This window comes from Mchenga conophoros, linkage group LG10 (genome assembly GCF_057382185.1).
Source record: "Mchenga conophoros isolate Kocher_MC1m ecotype Shallow Benthic linkage group LG10, M_conophoros_male_GT1.1, whole genome shotgun sequence".
Lineage (NCBI taxonomy): Eukaryota > Metazoa > Chordata > Actinopteri > Cichliformes > Cichlidae > Mchenga > Mchenga conophoros.
In genome coordinates this window covers 35,461,737-35,482,333 of record NC_140535.1, presented here as the reverse complement: position 1 = coordinate 35,482,333, position 20,597 = coordinate 35,461,737, and the positions used below count along the sequence as shown (strand labels likewise).

At 43.3% G+C, this 20,597-nt stretch overlaps 1 protein-coding gene across 1 annotated transcript; it reads right to left on the bottom strand.

Annotated features, from left to right (window-relative positions):
• Window positions 1-9,571: 9,571 nt before the first annotated feature.
• On the bottom strand, window positions 9,572-12,685 carry LOC146566348 (GTPase IMAP family member 9-like). The gene is made up of 2 exons (XM_085289971.1): window positions 12,547-12,685; window positions 9,572-11,113 (listed from the first exon to the last, which is right to left on the bottom strand). Exons 1-2 carry the CDS (start codon window positions 12,611-12,613, stop codon window positions 10,197-10,199), a joined length of 984 nt encoding a protein of 327 aa, XP_085146097.1. The 5' UTR covers window positions 12,614-12,685; the 3' UTR covers window positions 9,572-10,196.
• Window positions 12,686-20,597: the final 7,912 nt, after the last annotated feature.

Below are 20,597 nucleotides of genomic sequence, written 5' to 3'. Positions count from 1 at the left end.
CCTTCAGGCAATGGCACGTATTCATGTGCCATCCTGGAGAATTGAAACTAGCCCCCCCCCCCACACACACACACATTGACCAGATCAATATCCCAGCTTGATATTATGCTCCAATTAAACAGTGTTTCTAAAATCATGACCCCCCCTTTATTCCTGTCACCATGCTTGAAATCAGACGCCACAAGCACAGATGAAACTGAAGGACGCTGCATGGTCATTGGACAGTTGGCAGCCTTTTTGACTCCAATCAGACCATAACTTACAAAGTGATCATTGCTGTACTCAATAAGACTTTAAACTAGTGACTGAGACCAAAAGTGCAGACAAAGTGTTTACAAAGAGTCATTTTCTCTAAGATTTCCAATCAACCAGAACTTTTTTGTTCTTGGCCAACAGAGGCCTTTTGGTTATTAAAATATTTGCAGTTCAAATGAGTGAAACTAAACTAAAAATTAACATCATTATGTACAACTGAGTTTTTCTCTCAAACATTTCTTCTTCTTTTGTAATTCCTGCCCTAAAATGACCTTCCTTGTTCTTCCTCTTCACTCCAGCTTTTGCTCCCCTCTCTCCAACTCTGATTATTTGTTCTGTCGTCCTCCTGCTGTGTTTTAGACTCAGTGAGACCAGCTGAGTCAGACAAAGGCCATCTGTCTTTGTAATTGGGGCAACGCTGCATTGCACAAATAAATATTCTCTAACCCTGACCTAATAATCAGCAGTTAAGGCCATGTCAGTAGACATGGAAACACCTTTTAAACAGTCTGGATAAACAAGTTAGTCACAAGTAGAAAAATCGGGTTCTGGCACATACGTGGATTAAAATACAAGACACTGGTACCAACATAATGAAGTCAGCTGAATAAAAAACCCCAATCTGTTACTGATAAAAGGGTTGAACTAAACTATAAAAGACGAACAACACTTGTGACCGCAAGGGGGTTAAACGCCGCAGGGTCAGTAGATACAGGCTCTGTATGCTTTGCTTGGGTTTTCTCATTCTGTGCATTTCTTACTTTAAATCCAGCACACATTCATTTGTTTAGTATGTAAAAGATGGATGTGTCACGGCGATTGAGAAGAGCCGTGTGGAAAAGGAAAAGGAGGATCCAAACGCAGGCAGCCGTGAAGGTGATTTATTGAACACGAAAATAAAGAGAGACAAACGGAGAACTAAACTACTGAGCACGAACACGAACCTGAACCTGAACATAAAGGAAGGAAGACAATGGTACATGATGATGCCGGCAGGGACCACACGGATGAAACATGGCAGATACACAGACAGACCAGCAACTACAATGACAGAGGACACGACTAAAATACACGCAGAGAAACACAGGGGAATAACACAGCTGGGAATAATCAACGAGACGAGAGGTAAAACTGAACACTCACATGAGACAGACCTTCACAATAAAACAGGAAACAAGCGATCACTACACGAGGACGCAGAACTAAACTCACACAAAACATGACACAAATCCTTAACCACGAGTGAACAGAAACATGGAACTTAAATAGTAACCAACAAATCACAAAGGTAACACAACGATCATTCAAGAGATAAACGAAAACATAATAAACTCAAAATGCCGGGTCGAACCGAGCCAGAACCGTGACAGGATGAAACCACAGTGATGTCATCCAGTGGTCTTTGGACTGTTTGTTTTATGGAGATAAATGTTTCATCTCAGTTTGCTGCTCCGTTTGGTCCCATTTCATTAACAGCTAGAATCTAAAGCTAAACTAACTGTAGCATAGAGCAGCTCCAACACCACAGTGCAACATGCACGTATATAGTGCATATGTTCAGACAATCTGTGTGCTGTGCTGCACACCTGCACTGTTTTGCTACTGTCGTTAACTAAATGTTTTAATAATATTCCATCACCTTTTAATGTTATTTTATCCTTTTTTTTAGACTTTACTCTTTTTGCCAGAATTAAATTGAGAAATACAAGTTTTAGTTTATTTGGAGAGAAAGGTCACAGGCATGTTACAGATGCACGTCGATTCAAATCAGTTCGTAGTGTGTTTGGAAAAATGACAGCTGGATAAAATGTTTGGCTTCTGTCGCTTTTACGGTCTGCAGTTGGTCCTCTGCTGCCGCTCAGTGGACACAGGTTGAACTGCACCAAGCCTCCTTCAGCTTTTCAACATTTATCTGTTTTCAGTTATTAAAGTCACAGAGCAGATATCTGGTGTCTCACTTGGCAAACTCTTGAAGGCCAAAATCACCTGTCCAAAGAAAGAGTTTAAAAAAGTAAACCAGTGCCGGCTGGCGAACAACATAAGCCTGAGATCGTCTGTCCACAGCTCTGATCATTTATTTTAATCTGGAGAGTCTGTTTGACGAGTGTGCTGGTTTATAGTTTGAGATATTAAATAGCAACACAGACTCATAGCAGCATGAAATGAATTTCATCCACTGGTTCATGTTCCTGAACATGAAATTCAGTGTTCATGTACCGAACTGCAGTATGTGAAAAACTGCTGTAACTCGGAACAATCATGAAAGTGGACCTTTACATATGGACCCACATAAAATATGCAGTATGAGGCTTTGATGACTGCTTTGGAATTTAATTAGAAAAAAAGAAAACTTTATATTTTGAGACATTAAATTTTACTCAGTTTATGTTTCATAGTAAATGTGGATTGTTGTGCCAAACTGATGTGAGTTCACACTGGTTCATTTTAAGTTTGTTGCATTCATTTTTTCTCGCCTTTATTCCAACTAAAACACTGAATTAAAACTGTTCACTGCCAACTCATCTGTAGTATTTCTTGATTGAGTGTGAATGTAATTTTGTCGTATCATATTCAGCAGATAAAACCTTTGAAGCTAATAATATTATTTATTGTTATTCATTGGTGTCACACTTAGTCACGGTCTGCTGTGCTTCACAGTGTTTGTGTGATGGCAGTGAGTGTTGTAGGTAGTTGAGATCACGCTGCGACTCTTCAGAGGTCCATACACGCAGGTGTCGTGTCCCCAGGATATGGGTGGTGTGTAGGGTGGATGATGGCTTTTTCTGCTTCTGTTTGGGAAGTGACTTTGTTCTAGCAGCTGCTTGTGGGGTCTCAACACCTTATAGGGCTTTGGAGTTGACGTCACGCCGCAATGTATAGTGGGAGCGCGGCGCCACAAATCAAAACAAACACACTGTGTTGGAACGACGACGACAAGAAACACGGTTAAAAGCAGCTCAAAAGAAAACAGATGATATAGAGACCGACTGCGTCCAGAGGCGAAGCGGCGGTAGGGGAGACCGGGGATAGTTGTAACGTGGGTCAGTTGTAACACTTCCAATTTCTCCAATCAGGGCTAAGTTTCAAATTATGTGACTCATCCTGTGCATGCCCAACTCAGTTCTGCTATCACATGTGAAAAATCAGCACATTTTGTCAAACACAGACAATTTAACATGAAAAAAAGTAATTTGTATGCCAAAAAGTAAGTTTTTCTACTTTATTTCAATTTCTAATAGCATTATCTGCTTTGCAGTTAAACTCATCAAACTTAAATTATGTTATTTGTATGTCTATGGGGATATATTCTGTGTAGGTCTTTAGTGCTAATGTTTTAGCCGTTGGCTGTAATGTTAGCTAGTTCATGGCTATAGGAGTCTGGGTCAGTTGTAACAGCTACAGTCTGGGTTAGTTGTAACAATAATGCAGATGTTGCAACTTACCACACTATTACTTTAACTTATATTAAACAAGTTGGGGCAACGACATCAGCAGAGAGAGGTTCACTGGTCACCTTTGTATATGTGGTTAATGCCATTGGCAACACAATTCCTCCACTGTTTGTGTTCCCACACATACATTATGCAGACCTCTGTGTCAGAGATGGACCAGTAGGAAGTACTGGTAGTGGAAATAAATCAGGATGGGTGCAAGAAACAGATTTCCTCATCTTTCTGAAGCACTTTGCAAACCACACCAAGGTAAGCCATGATAAAAAGTAATGGAATTGCGATGCTGGTGAACAACTAAATTTTTTCAGCTTCATTGTTATGTTCAAAATTGGTGCAAGAGTTGTAGGTTATAATGCCCACTGAGCCAATGAGGCCAAACTCAAGGAAGACCAACCAAAATTAAGGAAATATTCAGTTGCAGAAAATTCCATAATTTGTCTTTTTTGGGGGGTTGGAATATGTTCAAAAGTTAGATTTCTGTATTCTGTCACACACACACACACACACACACACACACACACACACACACACACACACACACACACACACACACACACACACACACACACACACAGCTACATAAATGGCTCTAAGTGCATTCATGTGTTGAATAAACAAAGATTACATGTTAATATTTTGTTAGTACCCTTATTTCATTGTGTTACATTTCACCCCAGGATATGTTACAACTAACCCAGACTATGGGGTTAATTGTAAAATTTCACTCTTTGTGTTTGAGGCCATACCATGCAATGGGTAATTGTACTGCAGAGAAAATAGCTGCACTATTTAATAGCCGAGACATGTAAATACTTTGCATTACATTTTGAATCCACTACCTTAAAAGAGCTCCAATTTACAGACAGAAATGTCAAAAATGTTACAACTACCCCCGGTCTCCCCTACTTGAAAAAAATAGAGTGCATCGCAAATGTGGACCCGTATGAAATACGGCCGTGGAGTAAAGACCCCGACCACTTACCGCCACTGTCCTACCTTCACATATCTTGTTTGTGGAGTACGCGCTTACACTGCGAACCAGTTTCGTAATTACAAGTCGCTGGAGGCTCACATCCAATTTACTAATGGCTGGGTGCAGATTTGGCTATTTTCAAGCCGCCAAACTGTGAGTACGTCATCATTCAAACCAGGGTAAGTCAGCTGGAGCGCATCGAGTGTAATAGCTATGGTTCACCCCCCACCACAGTTGATGTTATACATTAATCAATGAACTGCTAAAATCTCGTTGTCATATTATGTGTCCATAATTGTAAAGTTGATGCAAACTCCCACATTGATAATCGGGCAACATATTACATCCATTTCATAGGCAGGCTTCCCTACAGTTGTGCGAAAGAATTAGCGAATCGTTACATAACACGCATGTCTGCAAAGTCACTCCATTCGATGTTGGTTCGCAATTTCTATGACCTCCGAAACCACCAACGATAATATTATTAAGCTATAAAGAGTGATATGAACACATACAGTATGTAGAACTTACTGGAATGAAAATGTCCGGTAAGTTAAGTGAACTGGATATCAGCTCGTCTCACGGCTGCTATCCAGGCTGGACGCCTTCTTTTTGTAACGCCGCCATATGAGCTGCCTCATGGTGCTTCCAGATTGGCAAAGAATAAAAACACAAACCCTTTTTAAGCGTATTCCTGTGCCGGTTGTGCGATCGAACATTGCAGCCGACCACACAGCAAGTACGAACCACGGCTGTTGTGTGTGCTTTCGCTCCTTTGTCGCTTGCGCTTTGTTTGGACCCGGAAATGGCGCATCAGGCCAAAATCCTTTCCACGCCCACCCCTGTGACATCACGCTCCAAAGCCCTATAAGTGTTGCTGTCCCTGAGGAGTGTGCTGATTAGGAGTGACACAGTGCATCCACACTTTATCAGCCTCATAGCCTTCACACGCTGTGAATACTGTGAAAAAACAACACGAAATTATAAATTTTTTCAGAAGTTAACTTGTCTTGGAACGTATACACACCCAAAGTGGCGCGCTTTTACAGAAAACCTCCTCCCAAACACACCCCTCCAGGTCTCTTTGCCAATGTGAGCGTAGAAATCTCCCAGAAGAACAACACAGTCACCAGATGAAGCAGCTCCACTGCCCCACTCACTGACCAAACTGTAAGCAACCTTCTCATCCCTCAGTGAAACCTGCAGCATACCCTGCTCACTGCCTTTCACCAACTCCAGACTAGAACAGAGTCCAACCCCAGAGCTGGGCGTTGAGGTGAGCACGGGTATGTCTAGTGAAAATACTGAATATTAACTACAATACTAACACCACGTGTGTTTTAGTGTGTTTGACTCACATGGTGTGGGGCACCTACTGTAAACTGAAGCCTGCTGAACTGAACATTTTGTCAAATTAATGCCAAAAATGATGAAAAGAAGGTGATAAAATGTCATACTTAGATTCACATTTAGATACTTTATAGGAAAGAGTCTAACCTCGCTGACTGATTGCTTTCTTTTTCAGAGAAGCCACAGCACCCTGCGTCACACGCACTGAGGATGTAATAAGATTAACAACATGATCGACTTCTGTGAGAGCAGGATTTAGGTAGCTGCTCTGCACACAGATATAGGAAATGACAGAGGAAGGATCGCTTCCTTAGAGTTGCACACAGAAACCAGCCCTCGTGTTTGTCTTTCCTGGGGAAATACAGGTCTTGCATCATTTAGTGCTTCGCACCCAGGGGTCATGATAGCAGCTGAAGGCTGACCTGAAAAGTGTGATGAAGAGTGACATTCATGTGGTGTTGCATCATTCTGAAAAATTTCCAGTTTTGAGCAACATAAGAAACCAAAAAATAAAAAGGGACATGATAAGTGTTTTCACATAAATGATTCGACTTGTTGTGGATTATTTCCTGGGGTTCACCAACGTCTACACCAGCTTCTACTTGTCATCACAGAAGCTATAGACCCTGTGCACGAGAAAATGCTGACCTCCTGTATTAAGACCTGATGTAGAGTTGACCGTTTCCGGTAGCTTTATTTTGCGGTCAATCGCTAGTGCGAAGATGGACCCAAAAAACACAAAAACGGAAAGATTGCATTAAGTGACAAAGAGCAGGAGGTGGGAACACCCACCACTGCTGTGTCATAAAAACAATTTTGACGTTTGAAGAGTGCAGATCGATTGGTTGTTTACATCACTCAACACAAGCAGAGCTGCATTACAAAATCAGAAGCACATCTCTGTACGGGGACACTTCTTATGATTCAAACTACAGGTGAACAATAGTCAAAGGTTCCCCGTTATGTTGATATCAGCTGGTCAAGTGCACACCTACACAGCATGTCAACAACAAAAAGCCACAGAAATAAATAAATGAATAATTGCTGGTAGGGGTCTCTATATATTAGTATTTACGAAGGGTATGTTGAGATCTTCTTATGGCCTCTGACAGCGGACTCATGTCCGTGCTTGTTCTGCTAGACCTCAGTGCAGCACTGCAGTGGTTTGTATCATATCAATCTAATAGACTTTGTTCACATAAATGGAGAGTCCTCTTTAAACACTAAGGTTCTGGAGTTCCACAGGGTTCAGTGCTAGGACCAATTCTGTGTACAATATACACTCAACAAAAATATAAACGCAACACCTTTGTTACTGCTCCCATTCCCCATGGGATGGACGTAGAGACCTAAAATTCATTCCAGATACACAATATAACCATCCCTCCCAAACAGTGGTCACAAATCAGTCCAAATGTGTGGTAGTGGGCACATCTGCCATATTGAGATAATCCATCCCACCTCACAGGTGTGCCACATCAGGATGCTGATCTGACATCATGAGTAGTGCACAGGTGTACCTCAGACTGCCCACAACAAAAGGCCACCCTGGAATGTGCAGTTTTTTGCGCTATTGGGGGTCTGGGGACCCAGAACCGGTCAGTATCTGGTGTGACCACCATTTGCCTCATGCAGTGCAACACATCGTCGCATGGAGTCTATCAGATTGTCAATTGTGGCCTGTGGAATGTTGGTCCACTCCACTTCAATGGCTGTGCGAGGTTGTTGGATATTCGTGGGAACTGGTACACGCTGTCGTATACGCCGGTCAAGCACATCCCGAACATGCTCAATGGGTGACATGTCCGGTGAGTATGCTGGCCATGCAAGAACTGGGACATTCTCAGCTGCCATCTGCCCTGAACAATGTGAACCATGATTCATCCGTGAAGCGCACACCTCTCCAACGTGCCAGACGCCATCGAATGTGAGCATTTGCCCACACAAGTCTGTTACGGCGACGAGCTGGAGTCAGGTCAAGACCCCGATGAGGACGACGGGCATGCAGTTGAGCGTCCCTGAGACGGTTTCTGACAGTTTGTGCAGAAATTGTTTGGTTGTGCAAACCAATTGTTCCAGCAGCTGTCTGGGTGGCTGGTCTCAGACGATCTTGGAGGTGAACCTGCTGGATGTGGAGGTCCTGGGCTGGTGTGGTTACACGAGGTCTGCGGTTGTGAGGCCGGTTGGATGTGCTGCCATATTCTCTGAAACGCCTGTGGAGACGGCGTTTCAGAACATTCAATGCACGGGCGACAGATCTGGTTGACATTCCTGCTGTCAGCATGCCAGTTGCACGCTCCCTCATTGCTTGTGGCATCTGTGGCATTTTGCTGTGAGACAAAACTGCACATTCCAGGGTGGCCTTTTGTTGTGGGCAGTCTGAGGTACACCTGTGCACTACTCATGATGTCAGATCAGCATCCTGATGTGGCACACCTGTGAGGTGGGATGGATTATCTCAATATAGCAGATGTGCCCACTACCACACATTTGGACTGATTTGTGACCACTGTTTGGGAGGGATGGTTATATTGTGTATCTGGAATGAATTTTAGGTCTCTACGTCCATCCCATGGGGAATGGGAGCAAAAACAAAAGTGTTGCGTTTATATTTTTGTTCAGTGTACATGCTTCCCTTAGGCAGCATCATCAGAAGCCATAGCATACACTTTCATTGCTCCATCACTCTGCATTTAATCATTACTTATTTTTCATCTCTGGCTCTCAGTGTCTTTTGTCCCGTCTTCCTCCCCTCACCACAGACTGATTGTGGAGATTGCTGGCCATCCCTGAGCCTGGTTCTGCTGGAGGTTTCTTCCTGTTAAAAGGTTTTTCCTTCCCACTGTTGCCGGGTGCTAGCTCACACAGGGTTTTCTCTCTATTGTTGTAGGGGTATACCGTGTAATATAAAGAAGCTTGAGGTGACTGATGTTGTGATTTGGCGCTATAATTGAATTGTGTTTTGCTGTTGTGGTTCTGTTGGCTTCATCAGGTAGTGGCCTTCAGCATACAATGGACTGGTTCACAGGTGAGTCTAAACCACCAGGAATGGGAATCAGCACCTCCAAGTCTGTTCATGGGGGAGTGGAAGATTAACCGATGGATTGGTCTGTGGTTAAGAGAGAGACTGCACACTTCCTCCAAAGGGTGCATGGGAGTTGCTGACACTTAGAAATATGGCAAAGAGTGTAATCATTTAGGAGAAACTCAGAGTGGAAGTGCAACTCCATATCGAAAGGAGCCGGGTGAGGTGGTTCAGGCCTCTTACTCAGATGGTGGCTGGATGAGGCATTCTGTGAATGTTCTACCAACAGGAAGTCCCGGGGCAGACCAAGGACATGCTGGGGAGATTATATGTCTCGACTGGCGTGGGAACACCTAGGTGCCTCCCCACATGGGCTGAAGGAGCTGCTCAGCCCCTGATAATCAGGAGAAGATTAATGGGTAGAATATGATATAACAAACACTGGATGATATACATATATACTATATTAAACTGTAACATGAAAGAAAATGGAAAAAATCAGAGGAAACCATGAAGCAAAGTACGATGCAATGTATTTGAATCCAATTTCCTACATTTGATCAGTTTCCTTTGATTTTACATTTAAAGTTGTACAAGTTGTACATGGGAAAATGTGATTACAATTATTATCATGCACACAGTGTTGACTCATGAATAAATACAGTACATTTTCTAATAAGTGAAAAAAAATAAAAGGATACAACAGCAACACAAAGCGAAAATTACCAACAAAACAACAGTTAAACCAATTTTTTCTTTAGTCTTTTGTGGAGGCACAGTTTTTATTTTATATGAAAAGAATAATTCGGTGCTCCTACTTCTGATTGAAAACTGACCTAAAACAGAGTTTTTAATAATCTGAAAGCTTAAACGTTTACCCGTAGCGTTATTATTTGAATAGGGATACCACTCCTCAGCTTTCATTATTAATGTGTTTGATTCATGCATATACAGCAATAATCTGACCTTCTGATTATTTTCGATTGAAGAGTTCAGGAACATCTCAATAATCACTTCATCAACATTCATGATAAACAAACATCTGAGTAAACGTGATTCAGTAAAAACACACGATATGATAATAACCTCACTGTTGATCTTCATGCTAAGCTGACTTTAATGAGTCACAGCTAAATGAATTTCACTGTATAGGACATGCACCGCTTTTCACGGCCACAACTGTAGCTCCAGCTACAGCTCCCACTACAGCTCCCACTGCAGCTCCAATTGGGCCTCCTACAGCTCCAACACCTGCTCCAATAGCAACTTCAACAGCAAGTCCAACACCAGCTCCCAGACCAATACCAGGAATTGCTCCAGCAGCAGCCACAACGGCCTGGATGAACCAGTTGTCTTTCTCTGCCAGTCTCCGTGCTTCCTGGGATGTCATGCCTGGATTTTCCCTCAGAAGTCGGCCCATCTCCTCTTTTATGGCTTTCTCTGCCTCCAGGAATTTTTCATTGGTGTAGCAGCTTCCTCCATTTCTCTGAACCATTGTGTTGATCTTCTCCAACAGCTCTCTGACCTGAGTGGGATCTTTCTTTCTGTTGTTAAAAACATGATATCTTCTCTGACACTGATCGAGGAAGTCATTGAGAGCTTTACTTTTATGGATAAATGTTTCTATGTTCATGTCGTCGGCCTCCAGGTTGTCTCCATGTGTGAACAAGGCCATAGTGTACTGTGCTGCTGTTTCTCCAAACACCTTCTGAAGGATTTTCACTGTTTCTTGTTCTTCTTTTGTGAATCTGCCAGCCTGTAGCACAACCAGGAACACATGAGGACCAGGAGCAACAAATGAGATTGATCTAGCGATCTCTCTTTTCACCTCCTTTTCAGTTTTGCTGGTGTCGAACAGACCCGGAGTATCAATGACAGCCAGCGCGTGACCACCAAATTCTCCCGTTTCCTTTCGGCACTCTAACGTTACTGTGGAAGGAGATGTTGTGGATATAAAAGTTCTTGTTCCTAAGATGGTGTTTCCTGTTGCGCTCTTCCCAACTCCAGTTTTCCCAACGAGGACTATCCGGAACTTGGGTTCTTCCTCTTCTTCATCATCTGCCAAACAATGTTAAAAACATGACGCTGATGTTAATGTTGATCAGATGTGTACATCTGACATTTTCGTTCCATTTTCCTTTGGAAGGAAATGTTTTTTTTTTTAAAAACATCAGCTCTAAAAAGTATGCTTTAGTTATCTGGAGCCTAAACAGTAGTAACAGACAGTACCAGGCTGCTGAGATGGATGAAGGAGAAGCAAAACCTTGCAATTGTGATGAATTTTGCAAGAAAGAACTGCAAGAACGTTATATTAATACGAACTTTTAAAACAGAAGTTACATAGAATTTACAGGAAGCAGAGGGTCTGTTTTACGTGTGGACCAATCCATCTAAAATCAACCTGTTTTTACAACATTAACATTATCGTGTTAAAATGTTTAATAACTGGATATTTACAATATGAAAAGGTTCAGCAATCCCATATTTCAGCACACACTAATAGAGATTGACAGACCACGTGACTTTCGCGCATTGCATTTTGTATAAGTTCATACTCAAGTTTAAAACAACAACTACACTAAAGCTATTCTGTTATACCTGTATGCAAAAAAAATATTTCATAGTTCAGCAATACTGATCAATCTAATAAACTTAAACCTACACCATCCTCCCTATTCTGGTATTTTAAAGAGTACTTAGCATAAATATTAAGCAACCTAACTAATAGAGTTCCAACTCCCAGCAACAACAAAAATAAATAAATAAAAAATAGGGAACCACCCCTCACGCTCCACCTCATGATGCTTAATCGACGTAATCAACCTTAATTTGATGCAGTGTGAAAAAAAATGCACAGAAATCAATTATTTTTCAAGAAATATTAAATAGATTCAACATCTTTCTTCAACAAAATTGCAGACTGCACAGATGGTACCTTCCCAAAGGAAAAAGTACTATAGCTTACTAGGGTATATATATTACCATAGACTTAATAGTTACTATATACAGTAATTGACTTCTATTCCTTTTACATCAAATTAAAACTTTGGGTGTCAGATTTGGATAATTATTTATTAAAAGCTCGACATTTTAAATGAGAATAAGAAAGAAAAGTATGTCTTCCTGTGGCTGTCATGTGACCGGCTATTGCAGTTAATAATACAACAGCTTCTTGCCATTTTGTGTTTCTTTTTATCGCTGTGTGACTGATTTCAATTGAAAGCCTGCGTGCGCTAGTACCTCTCGCCACGAGTTCCCAGAATCCTTTGCGGTTTTACCCCTGAATGACGTCATATTTTCAATCTCTATTTAAAAAAAAAAACATAAAAAAACCCCCAAAACAATTACTGGCTGAATATGTTAGATCAGATTCTACAAATAATAATAAAAACATAAAAACAACAAAAACAAAACAACCAAAGAAATAGAGAAGAGAACATAAGTGCTAAAAACAGACGTGTAGTGAGCTCTATTAGTTTCCATGTACTTACCTAGCAGAGCATATGTGCTGTCCATGTTTGTCCCTCTGTAAGCGGCTTGTTTGTAATTGTGTTGCATGTCTGACTGCTTTCTGTTTATAGTGTCTCAGTATGAGAGTCTGCTTCTAGTCCTGCCCTCAAACATGTGACATCGTGTTACGTTTCGGTGTGTCAGTGTTTTGTTTTTGCGTGACTGTTATGTATTTCCTGCTTTACTTTGAAAGTCTGTGTTATTTTAGTGTGTTCAGTTTACGTTTTCCCTGTCTCGTCAGTTCTAATTTGCCCCAGCTGTGTTTCCCTCCTGTGGTCCATTTCCTGATTGCTCCCTCTATGTATTTAAACCCTGTGTTTCAGTATGTCATGGTCGCGATCTCCCCCGTGTTGTAAATAGTTTGGTGTTTTGTTGTGAATAAATAGTCTGTTGTAAATACTTTCGTCATGGGATATTTTCGTTTTGGGATTTTGGTGGAGAGCCTTCGTGGTTTTATTTTCCTTATTTTTATTTTTCCTGCGTTGCACCCCGGTTGCCTAGGCCGGGGTGTAACATATGGGGGCTCGTCCAATCGCTGGAGGGTCCGAAGGAGGGACAGCTTCGGCCTTCTGTCTTCGCTGGAGGGTCCGGGGACCGCTTCAGCCTCCGTCTGTCTTCGCTGGAGGGCCCGGGGACCGCTTCAGCCGTCTGTCTTCGCTGGAGGGTCCGGGGGCCGCTTCAGCCGTTCGCCGTTGCTGGAGGGTCCGAGGGAGGGACCGCTTCAGCCTCCGTCTGTCTTCGCTGGAGGGCCCGGGGCCGCTTCAGCCGTCCGCCGTCGCTGGAGGGTCCGTGGGAGGGACCGCTTCAGCCGTCTGTCTTCGCTGGAGGGTCCGAGGGCCGCTTCGGCCGTCCGCCGTTGCTGGAGGGTCCGAGGGAGGTCCACTTCAGCCTCCGTCTGTCTTCGCTGGAGGGCCCGGGGACCGCTCCAGCCTTCATCCGCCTTCGCTGGAGGGTCCGTGGGACCACTCCAGCCTTCGTCGTCTGCTGGAGGGTCAGGGGGACCGCTCCAGCCTCCCTCGGTTTCATCTGCCTCCGCTGGAGGGTCCGTGGGACCGCTTCAGTCTTCGTTTGCCTTCGCTGGGGGGTCCGAGGGACCGCCCCAGCCTTCGTCGTCTGCTGGAGGGTCCGTGGGACCGCTCCAGCCTTCATCAGCCTTCGTCCGTCTTCGCTGGAGGGTCCGTTGGAGGGACCGCTTCAGCCTTCGTCTGCCTTTGCTGGAGGGTCCGAGGCACCGCTCCAGCCTTCGTCGTCTGCTGGAGGGTCAGTGGGACCGCTCCAGCCTTCATCAGCCTTCGTCCGCCTTCGCTGGAGGGACCGCTTCAGCCTTCGTCCGCCTTCGCTGGAGGGTCCGAGGCACCGCTCCAGCCTTCGTCTGCCTTCGCTGGAGGGTCCGTGGGACCGCTCCAGACTTCATCCGTCTTCGCTGGAGGGTCCGTGGGACCGCTCCAGCCTCCACCAGCCTTCATCCGGTTTTGATCAAACATTTCACTTGGGGTTACATGTTTGATTTTTGGGTAGGGGGAAATGTTACGTTTCGGTGTGTCAGTGTTTTGTTTTTGCGTGACTGTTATGTATTTCCTGCTTTACTTTGAAAGTCTGTGTTATTTTAGTGTGTTCAGTTTACGTTTTCCCTGTCTCGTCAGTTCTAATTTGCCCCAGCTGTGTTTCCCTCCTGTGGTCCATTTCCTGATTGCTCCCTCTATGTATTTAAACCCTGTGTTTCAGTATGTCATGGTCGCGATCTCCCCCGTGTTGTAAATAGTTTGGTGTTTTGTTGTGAATAAATAGTCTGTTGTAAATACTTTCGTCATGGGATATTTTCGTTTTGGGATTTTGGTGGAGAGCCTTCGTGGTTTTATTTTCCTTATTTTTATTTTTCCTGCGTTGCACCCCGGTTGCCTAGGCCGGGGTGTAACACATCGTTATACGCGCTCACAGATAGAAGAGATGAGGAAAAATGGGTAACCCAGGTTACAAATGTTACCATGATGCAGCTATAAGAAAAGAACAACCTGAACAATGAATGACATCAAATACAACGTTTGATTACAACAGCTGATTGAGCTGAAAAATAATTGCAATTTTCCTCTGTAGGTCTCTGTGGACCTTGTTTACATCCACAACACTAATGGTTGCATTTAACACGTCATAATCTACGCTCATATACTCATAAAGTAAAAAAATCGTTTGTGGCAATGGTCCTAACATGATGTGGTGGTGTGACCGTGAGTTTGGGAACTGTGGGGGAGACCCAAGCCAAACCCATGTGCTGTTACTGTGGCTGAGAGTGAAAGAGAAAGTTTCATATGCCCCGATGACTGGACAGAAAACCGCTGCAAGTGTTACGCAAGAAAAGAAGGAGAGTATTCATAGTAGGAATTATGACCGCTGGCCCCAGTCTTCTCTAACATTTGGAATAAAAATGGCTGCGTGGAAATGAACTCTCCAGAGAGGGCTTCTTTAACAGAGTTTAGACTGTTAGACTGTGTTTTAGTGTTTCCACTGAGATCTCAGTGAAGTGGTTTAGAGGATGTGGGGGTAGGGAGGGGGGATCTGGGTTTAGCTCTATGAAGATCAGTCATTTTATTGGTTCTATATTCAAAACATTGTTCATTCTTTTCCAATGAAGATGATGAAGATTCAGTGTGATAAGATAAGATAACCTTTATTAGTCCCACGCGTGGGAAATTTGGTTTGTTACAGCAGTGGACAGTGCAAAGTTGCACAGAAAAATTAGAAGAAGAAAAAAAACACTGGAATAATATATCCATAAGATATTGTACACAATAGAATAGAATAAAACGAAATGCTTTATACAATATGAGTACAATACAACGATGCCAGAAAGAGTACTGCAATAGATGGGTAGACCGAGAACCAATCACAGTTAGTTTTAAAAGGATTCTGGACGTGTGACCGTGGTTAGTGATGGAATGTGAAAGACAGTAGTTCCCTGAATTTCATCTGGTTGTCACAATCAACGGAAGCAGGACCCAAACACAGACACGTGAAAATGAAACTTCTAACGAGCCGTTTATTATGGCTGATTAAGCAGTACAAAAAGAAAAAGGCCAAGTCAAAACAAAAGTGGACAAAACCTAAACTGGGAAATTAGAAACATGAAAAAACCCTAAACATGGAAACCTGACAAAAAATATCTGAATATCTGAAAGTGTGAAATCCTGGAAACATGGCAGGAACATAACAAACGACCTGACCGAGAATGAATGACAGCAGAACATAAAGGGAAGTGGACGCACACGGGGTACACCGTTGACACACATGAACATGACGCCTCATGGGAAGCAAAACTAAACACAATGACCACGGAACACGAGGCTGTCAAAATAAAACAGGAAGCAGAGACACAAACTTAAGTGGGATAGTTAAGGAGATGATGGGAGACAAAGACATCACCAAAACACACAAAGGGCGAGGGGGACTTGACAGATGTGACACTATAAGGCTTTGGAGTTGACATCACGCCGCAATGCATTGTGGGAGTGCGGCGCCATTTTCGGGGTCTACGAATCAAAACAAACACACTGTGTTGGAACGACGACTACAAGATGCTTAAAAGCAGCTCAAAAGAGAATGAACTGTATAGAGACCGATTTCATTCAGAGGCGACGCGGCAGTACTTGCAGAAAATAGCGTGCATTGGAAATATGGACCCGTATGAAACACGGCCGTGGAGTAGAAACCCTGAAGACCGTAGCCTGACATATTCTCGTACCTTGTCAGCGCGTACAAGTCGTCATTCAAACAAAGGTAAGTCAGCTCGAGTACTGCGTGTGAAATGCGTTTGATTTCCCTGCAAATATTCATATTACTGCAGCATAAATTCATTCATGAGGGGAAATTACAGTGAGAACATGTGGAGGCTGTTAGAGGGATAACACAGTGAGTTCAGTGCATTGATGAGACACTGTCCTGAAGGATTTAGTTATTCTCTATGGTTAAAGAAATCGCAATCATTTATTCATGTTTATTATAAATAATCCTAATTATATATCTTGCTTCCATGTTTGTATTCTGTGTCACTAAAAATACATTTTATTGTAGTTTTATACTTTGATCAATGACCTGCAGAATCTCATATCATATTAAGTGATTCATAATTGTCACTTTATGCTTTCTCCATCTCTACAGTGATGGCATCCTTGCATTACATACTTTAGGTTCATTTTCTGCAGGCAGGTTTCTGACAGAGAACAGGCAGATTTACACTATAACATGCAGCGTTCTATAGATGGACACATAAAGAAATGAAAAATGACATGTATGTGCTAACTTTCTAAACACTTTGTTACATTTATGATAAAGTAGATTAAACACATTTGTGTCGGCCTTGGCTCATAGTTCTTGTCATAAATGAACTTTGTCTGTGTGTGTTTCAGGTCCTGCACTCTCAAAGACTGAATGAACCAGCATTGCAGCCATGGGTCACTGTGAGCATCACAGGGAAGGTTGAAGCCGCCCGCTGCAGCTGTATGGCCGGAGTCGTGGAGACCTGCAGCCATGTCACTGCTCTTCTGTTTAATGTAGAAGCAACAGTGCTGATCTGTGGCACAAGGACTGTTACAGATGAACCTGCATACTGGGTTTTTCTGGGTAATATGACCAAGATACAGCCAGAGGGTGGCCATAAGATAGACTTCTCCTCTTCAGCTGCCCAAAAAAAGGCTCTTGATCAAAACATAAACAGACCATCTGTAGTGACAGGTAAAAGGAGCCGTCCTCAAAACAGAAAAATCCCACCTGCTACTGTGGAGGAGTCGTCACTGCTATAATGCCATCATGTTTTATCTAGGGGTCTAGATGTATGCCTGTAGTGCACTGCCGTGTAAATAATTTGCATTTACTGAATATATACTGACTGAGTCCCGCTGTTCAAAAGTTGAATAAAGAAACAAACTAATTTTTGCCTCTTTTTTTAAAATTAAAACCACTTTATAGAACATCACATCAGTTACAATGATGATGTCATTTATAGTTTACAAATGACAAAATGTTCACATAAAATCATGACAGTGTTTACATGATATCACCCACTACTAACTTTATTTACTGTGTCTTTTGAAAAAATACAGCTATTTATACAGCAAAAGACTAAAGAATATTTAACAGGAGCAGGTTTCATTCTTCCTGGTTTTATTATCACACTGTTCACCAAACGCAGCAAACCTTCACCATCTTATCCAGGAGGGTCACCTCTTCACCCTCACATGGAAGAAGTAATCTGATTGGCATGGTGGTATGTTTGCAGCAGGTCCCTTGTGTAGCGCTGGAACCCAGTCACGATGTTTCATCCATTTCATCGGCTGGTTTGCTGCAATAATGCCAAATAATTAGCAAGTCTATAAACAGAAGGTAGTTCTGCAAAATCATTCAGTAGGATGTTTGTTCTAATTTGCTCAGAGCGCATTGAAAATGAAACTAATAGGCTATAAAGATATGAACATATTTAGAACTTACCGGAATGAAAATGTCTGGAGCACCAACAGATATTTGGAGATGGAAGAGAACTGCACGTCAGCTCGTCTCACAGCTGCTATCCAGGCTGGACGCCTTCGTTTGGTAACATCGATACACGAGCTGCCTCATGTTGCTTCCAGGTGAGGAAAGAATGAAAAGATAAACCCTTTTCAAGCTTATTCTCTTGCCGGTCGTGCGATCAAACATTGCAGCCGACCACACAGCAAGAACGAACCATGGCTGTTGTGTGTGCCTTCGCTCCTTTTTCGCTTGCGCTTTGTTTAGACCCCCGAAAATGGCGGCTCGGGCCAAAATCCTTTCCACGCCCACCCCCGTGAGTGAGTCAGTAATAAGCCTTAAATATTACTGAATCACTTTAAACCAATAATATAATAATTCCCAGGTCTTGTCCACACATATGTGGGCATTTTGTAAAATGCTGCTTTTTCTCAGTGTTTTGGCCAAAGAGGTGAAACTTTTTAGATGCAGAAGGAGAATGCAGATCACCCAACCCTCTCCCCGGCCAGCGGTCTCAATAGACCAAGTACACAAAATCCTGAGGAAGATCACCCCCCGCAAGGCAGACCAGACAACATCCCTGGACAGGCCCTTAAAGCATGTGCAACGAGCTGGCTGATGTTCTCACCTCCATCTTCAACCTTTCCTTCAGCCAGAGCATCGTTCCCACATGCTTCAAAACCACAACTATGATCCCTCACCCCAAGAAAAGCCCAGCCACCTGCCTAAACGACTACAGACCAGTTGCACTCACTCCAATTATTGCAAAGTGTTTTGAGAGAATGGCGCTGGCCTACATCCAGAGCAACATCCCAGACACTCTGGATCCCCTGCAGTATGCCTACGGCCCAACAGGTCCACGTCAGACGCCATCGCTGCTGCCCTTTACTGCTCACTCTCCAACCTAGAAACAATGACTCCTACATCAGGGTACTATTGGTTGATTACAGCTCCGCCTTCAATACTCTCATCCCACACAAACTCATCCACAAGCTGGCAAAACTCGGCCTGCACCCCACCCTATGTGACCGGCTACAGGACTCTTTGACTGGCAGGCCACCGTCCATCAGGATCGGCAACAGGACTTCAGCCAGCATTATTACAAACACTGGCGTTCCACAGGGTTGCGTCCTCAGTCCCACCCTCTACACCCTGTACACCCACGACTGTGTCGCCTCCAACAAAGAGAACATCATACGAGGCGGCTTATAGGAGAGAGGCGGCCGGTCTGGTGTCATGGTGTGAGGACAACAACCTCACCCTCAACACTGATAAGACAAAGGAGATGAAAGTGGACATGAGGAAGAAGAGGAGGCCTCACCAGCCGCTGTTTATCCGGGAGCGTGAAGTGGAAAGAGTGAGCAGCTCATCTCAGAGGACCTCACGTGGACACTGAACACCACACAGCTGGTCAAGAAGGCCCAGGAGCGGCTTTATTTCCTGAGGAGGCCGAGGAAATTTGGTTTGTCTGCCAAGATCCTCAGCAGCGTCTAGCAGAGCAGCACTACTGCTACGGACCGCAAACGCCAGCAGAGAGTGATAACATTCTTAGTATATTCTTAGTTAGCGTATTGTCTGTCTTGTCTTAATGTTGGTTTAAAATGGAGCACTGTAACAAAAAATAATTTCCCCCAGGGATCAATAAAGTATTCTGATTCTGATTGATTCTGATTCTGATAACAACTGCAGAGAAGATCACCAGGACTCTGCTGCCCTCTCTGCAGAGCATCTATCATCGCAGACCCCACACACCCCCAACACGGACTGTTCTTCTGTCCTCGGGGCGAAGGTGAAAGTGATGAAGTGTGAAATCTAGAACATCTCGACTCAACAACTCCTTCTTCCTCACTGCCATCAGACTCTTGAACAGCGAAACTACCTCAAATGCAATTTTGCACATCAGGACACTTTGCACATGTTTTTTTGCACATTAAGCTCCTTTGTACATCCATCTACATTGACATCTGCATACACACGTCTTCACTTACTTATATTTTGTACTTATTTATTTATCTCCATTATTTTTCTATCCTTATTTTTATCTTATTTATCGCATTCTTTTAAAACTTTACCTAACTTGACATTTGTGTTTGGACAGCAAATGGAGGAATTTCATTGCACAGAGAAAATTTCTTCTGTATGACAATAAACACTTTGAATCTTGAAGGTGAGTCCTTCGTCTGTGTGGTTAGGGTCACATCTCCACCCGTTGCACCGACATTCTCTTCACAGCACTTGGGTTTGGCTTTTGCATCGTCATGTGGAGATAATCCCCCAAACTAAAGCTGAAACCTTCATTTAAACACACGCCTGTATGTTTGATCGTAGCCTCGGTGAACTGCTCTATCTACACCGACAGACGGGGTCTAGAGGGCACGTGCACAGTCAGCAAAACCAAAAAGGAAAGCCACGCAGCTAAACGTGCGCTAAACTGCTAAAATCTCAAATGTTGCTGTCATCATTTGAACAGTAACAGGAGCGACTCTTGAATTAGGCTGTGCATTTACTTATAATGGAAGCTGTGCTGAAACTCGAG

Coding starts and splice junctions, on each gene's coding strand:
- LOC146566348 (XM_085289971.1), bottom strand. CDS start 12,613: ATGCAACACAATTACAAACAAGCCGCTTACAGAGGGACAAACATGGAC. Junction 11,114..12,546: donor CAGCACATATGCTCTGCTAG/GTAAGTACATGG, acceptor ATTGTTTGGCAG/ATGATGAAGAAGAGGAAGAA.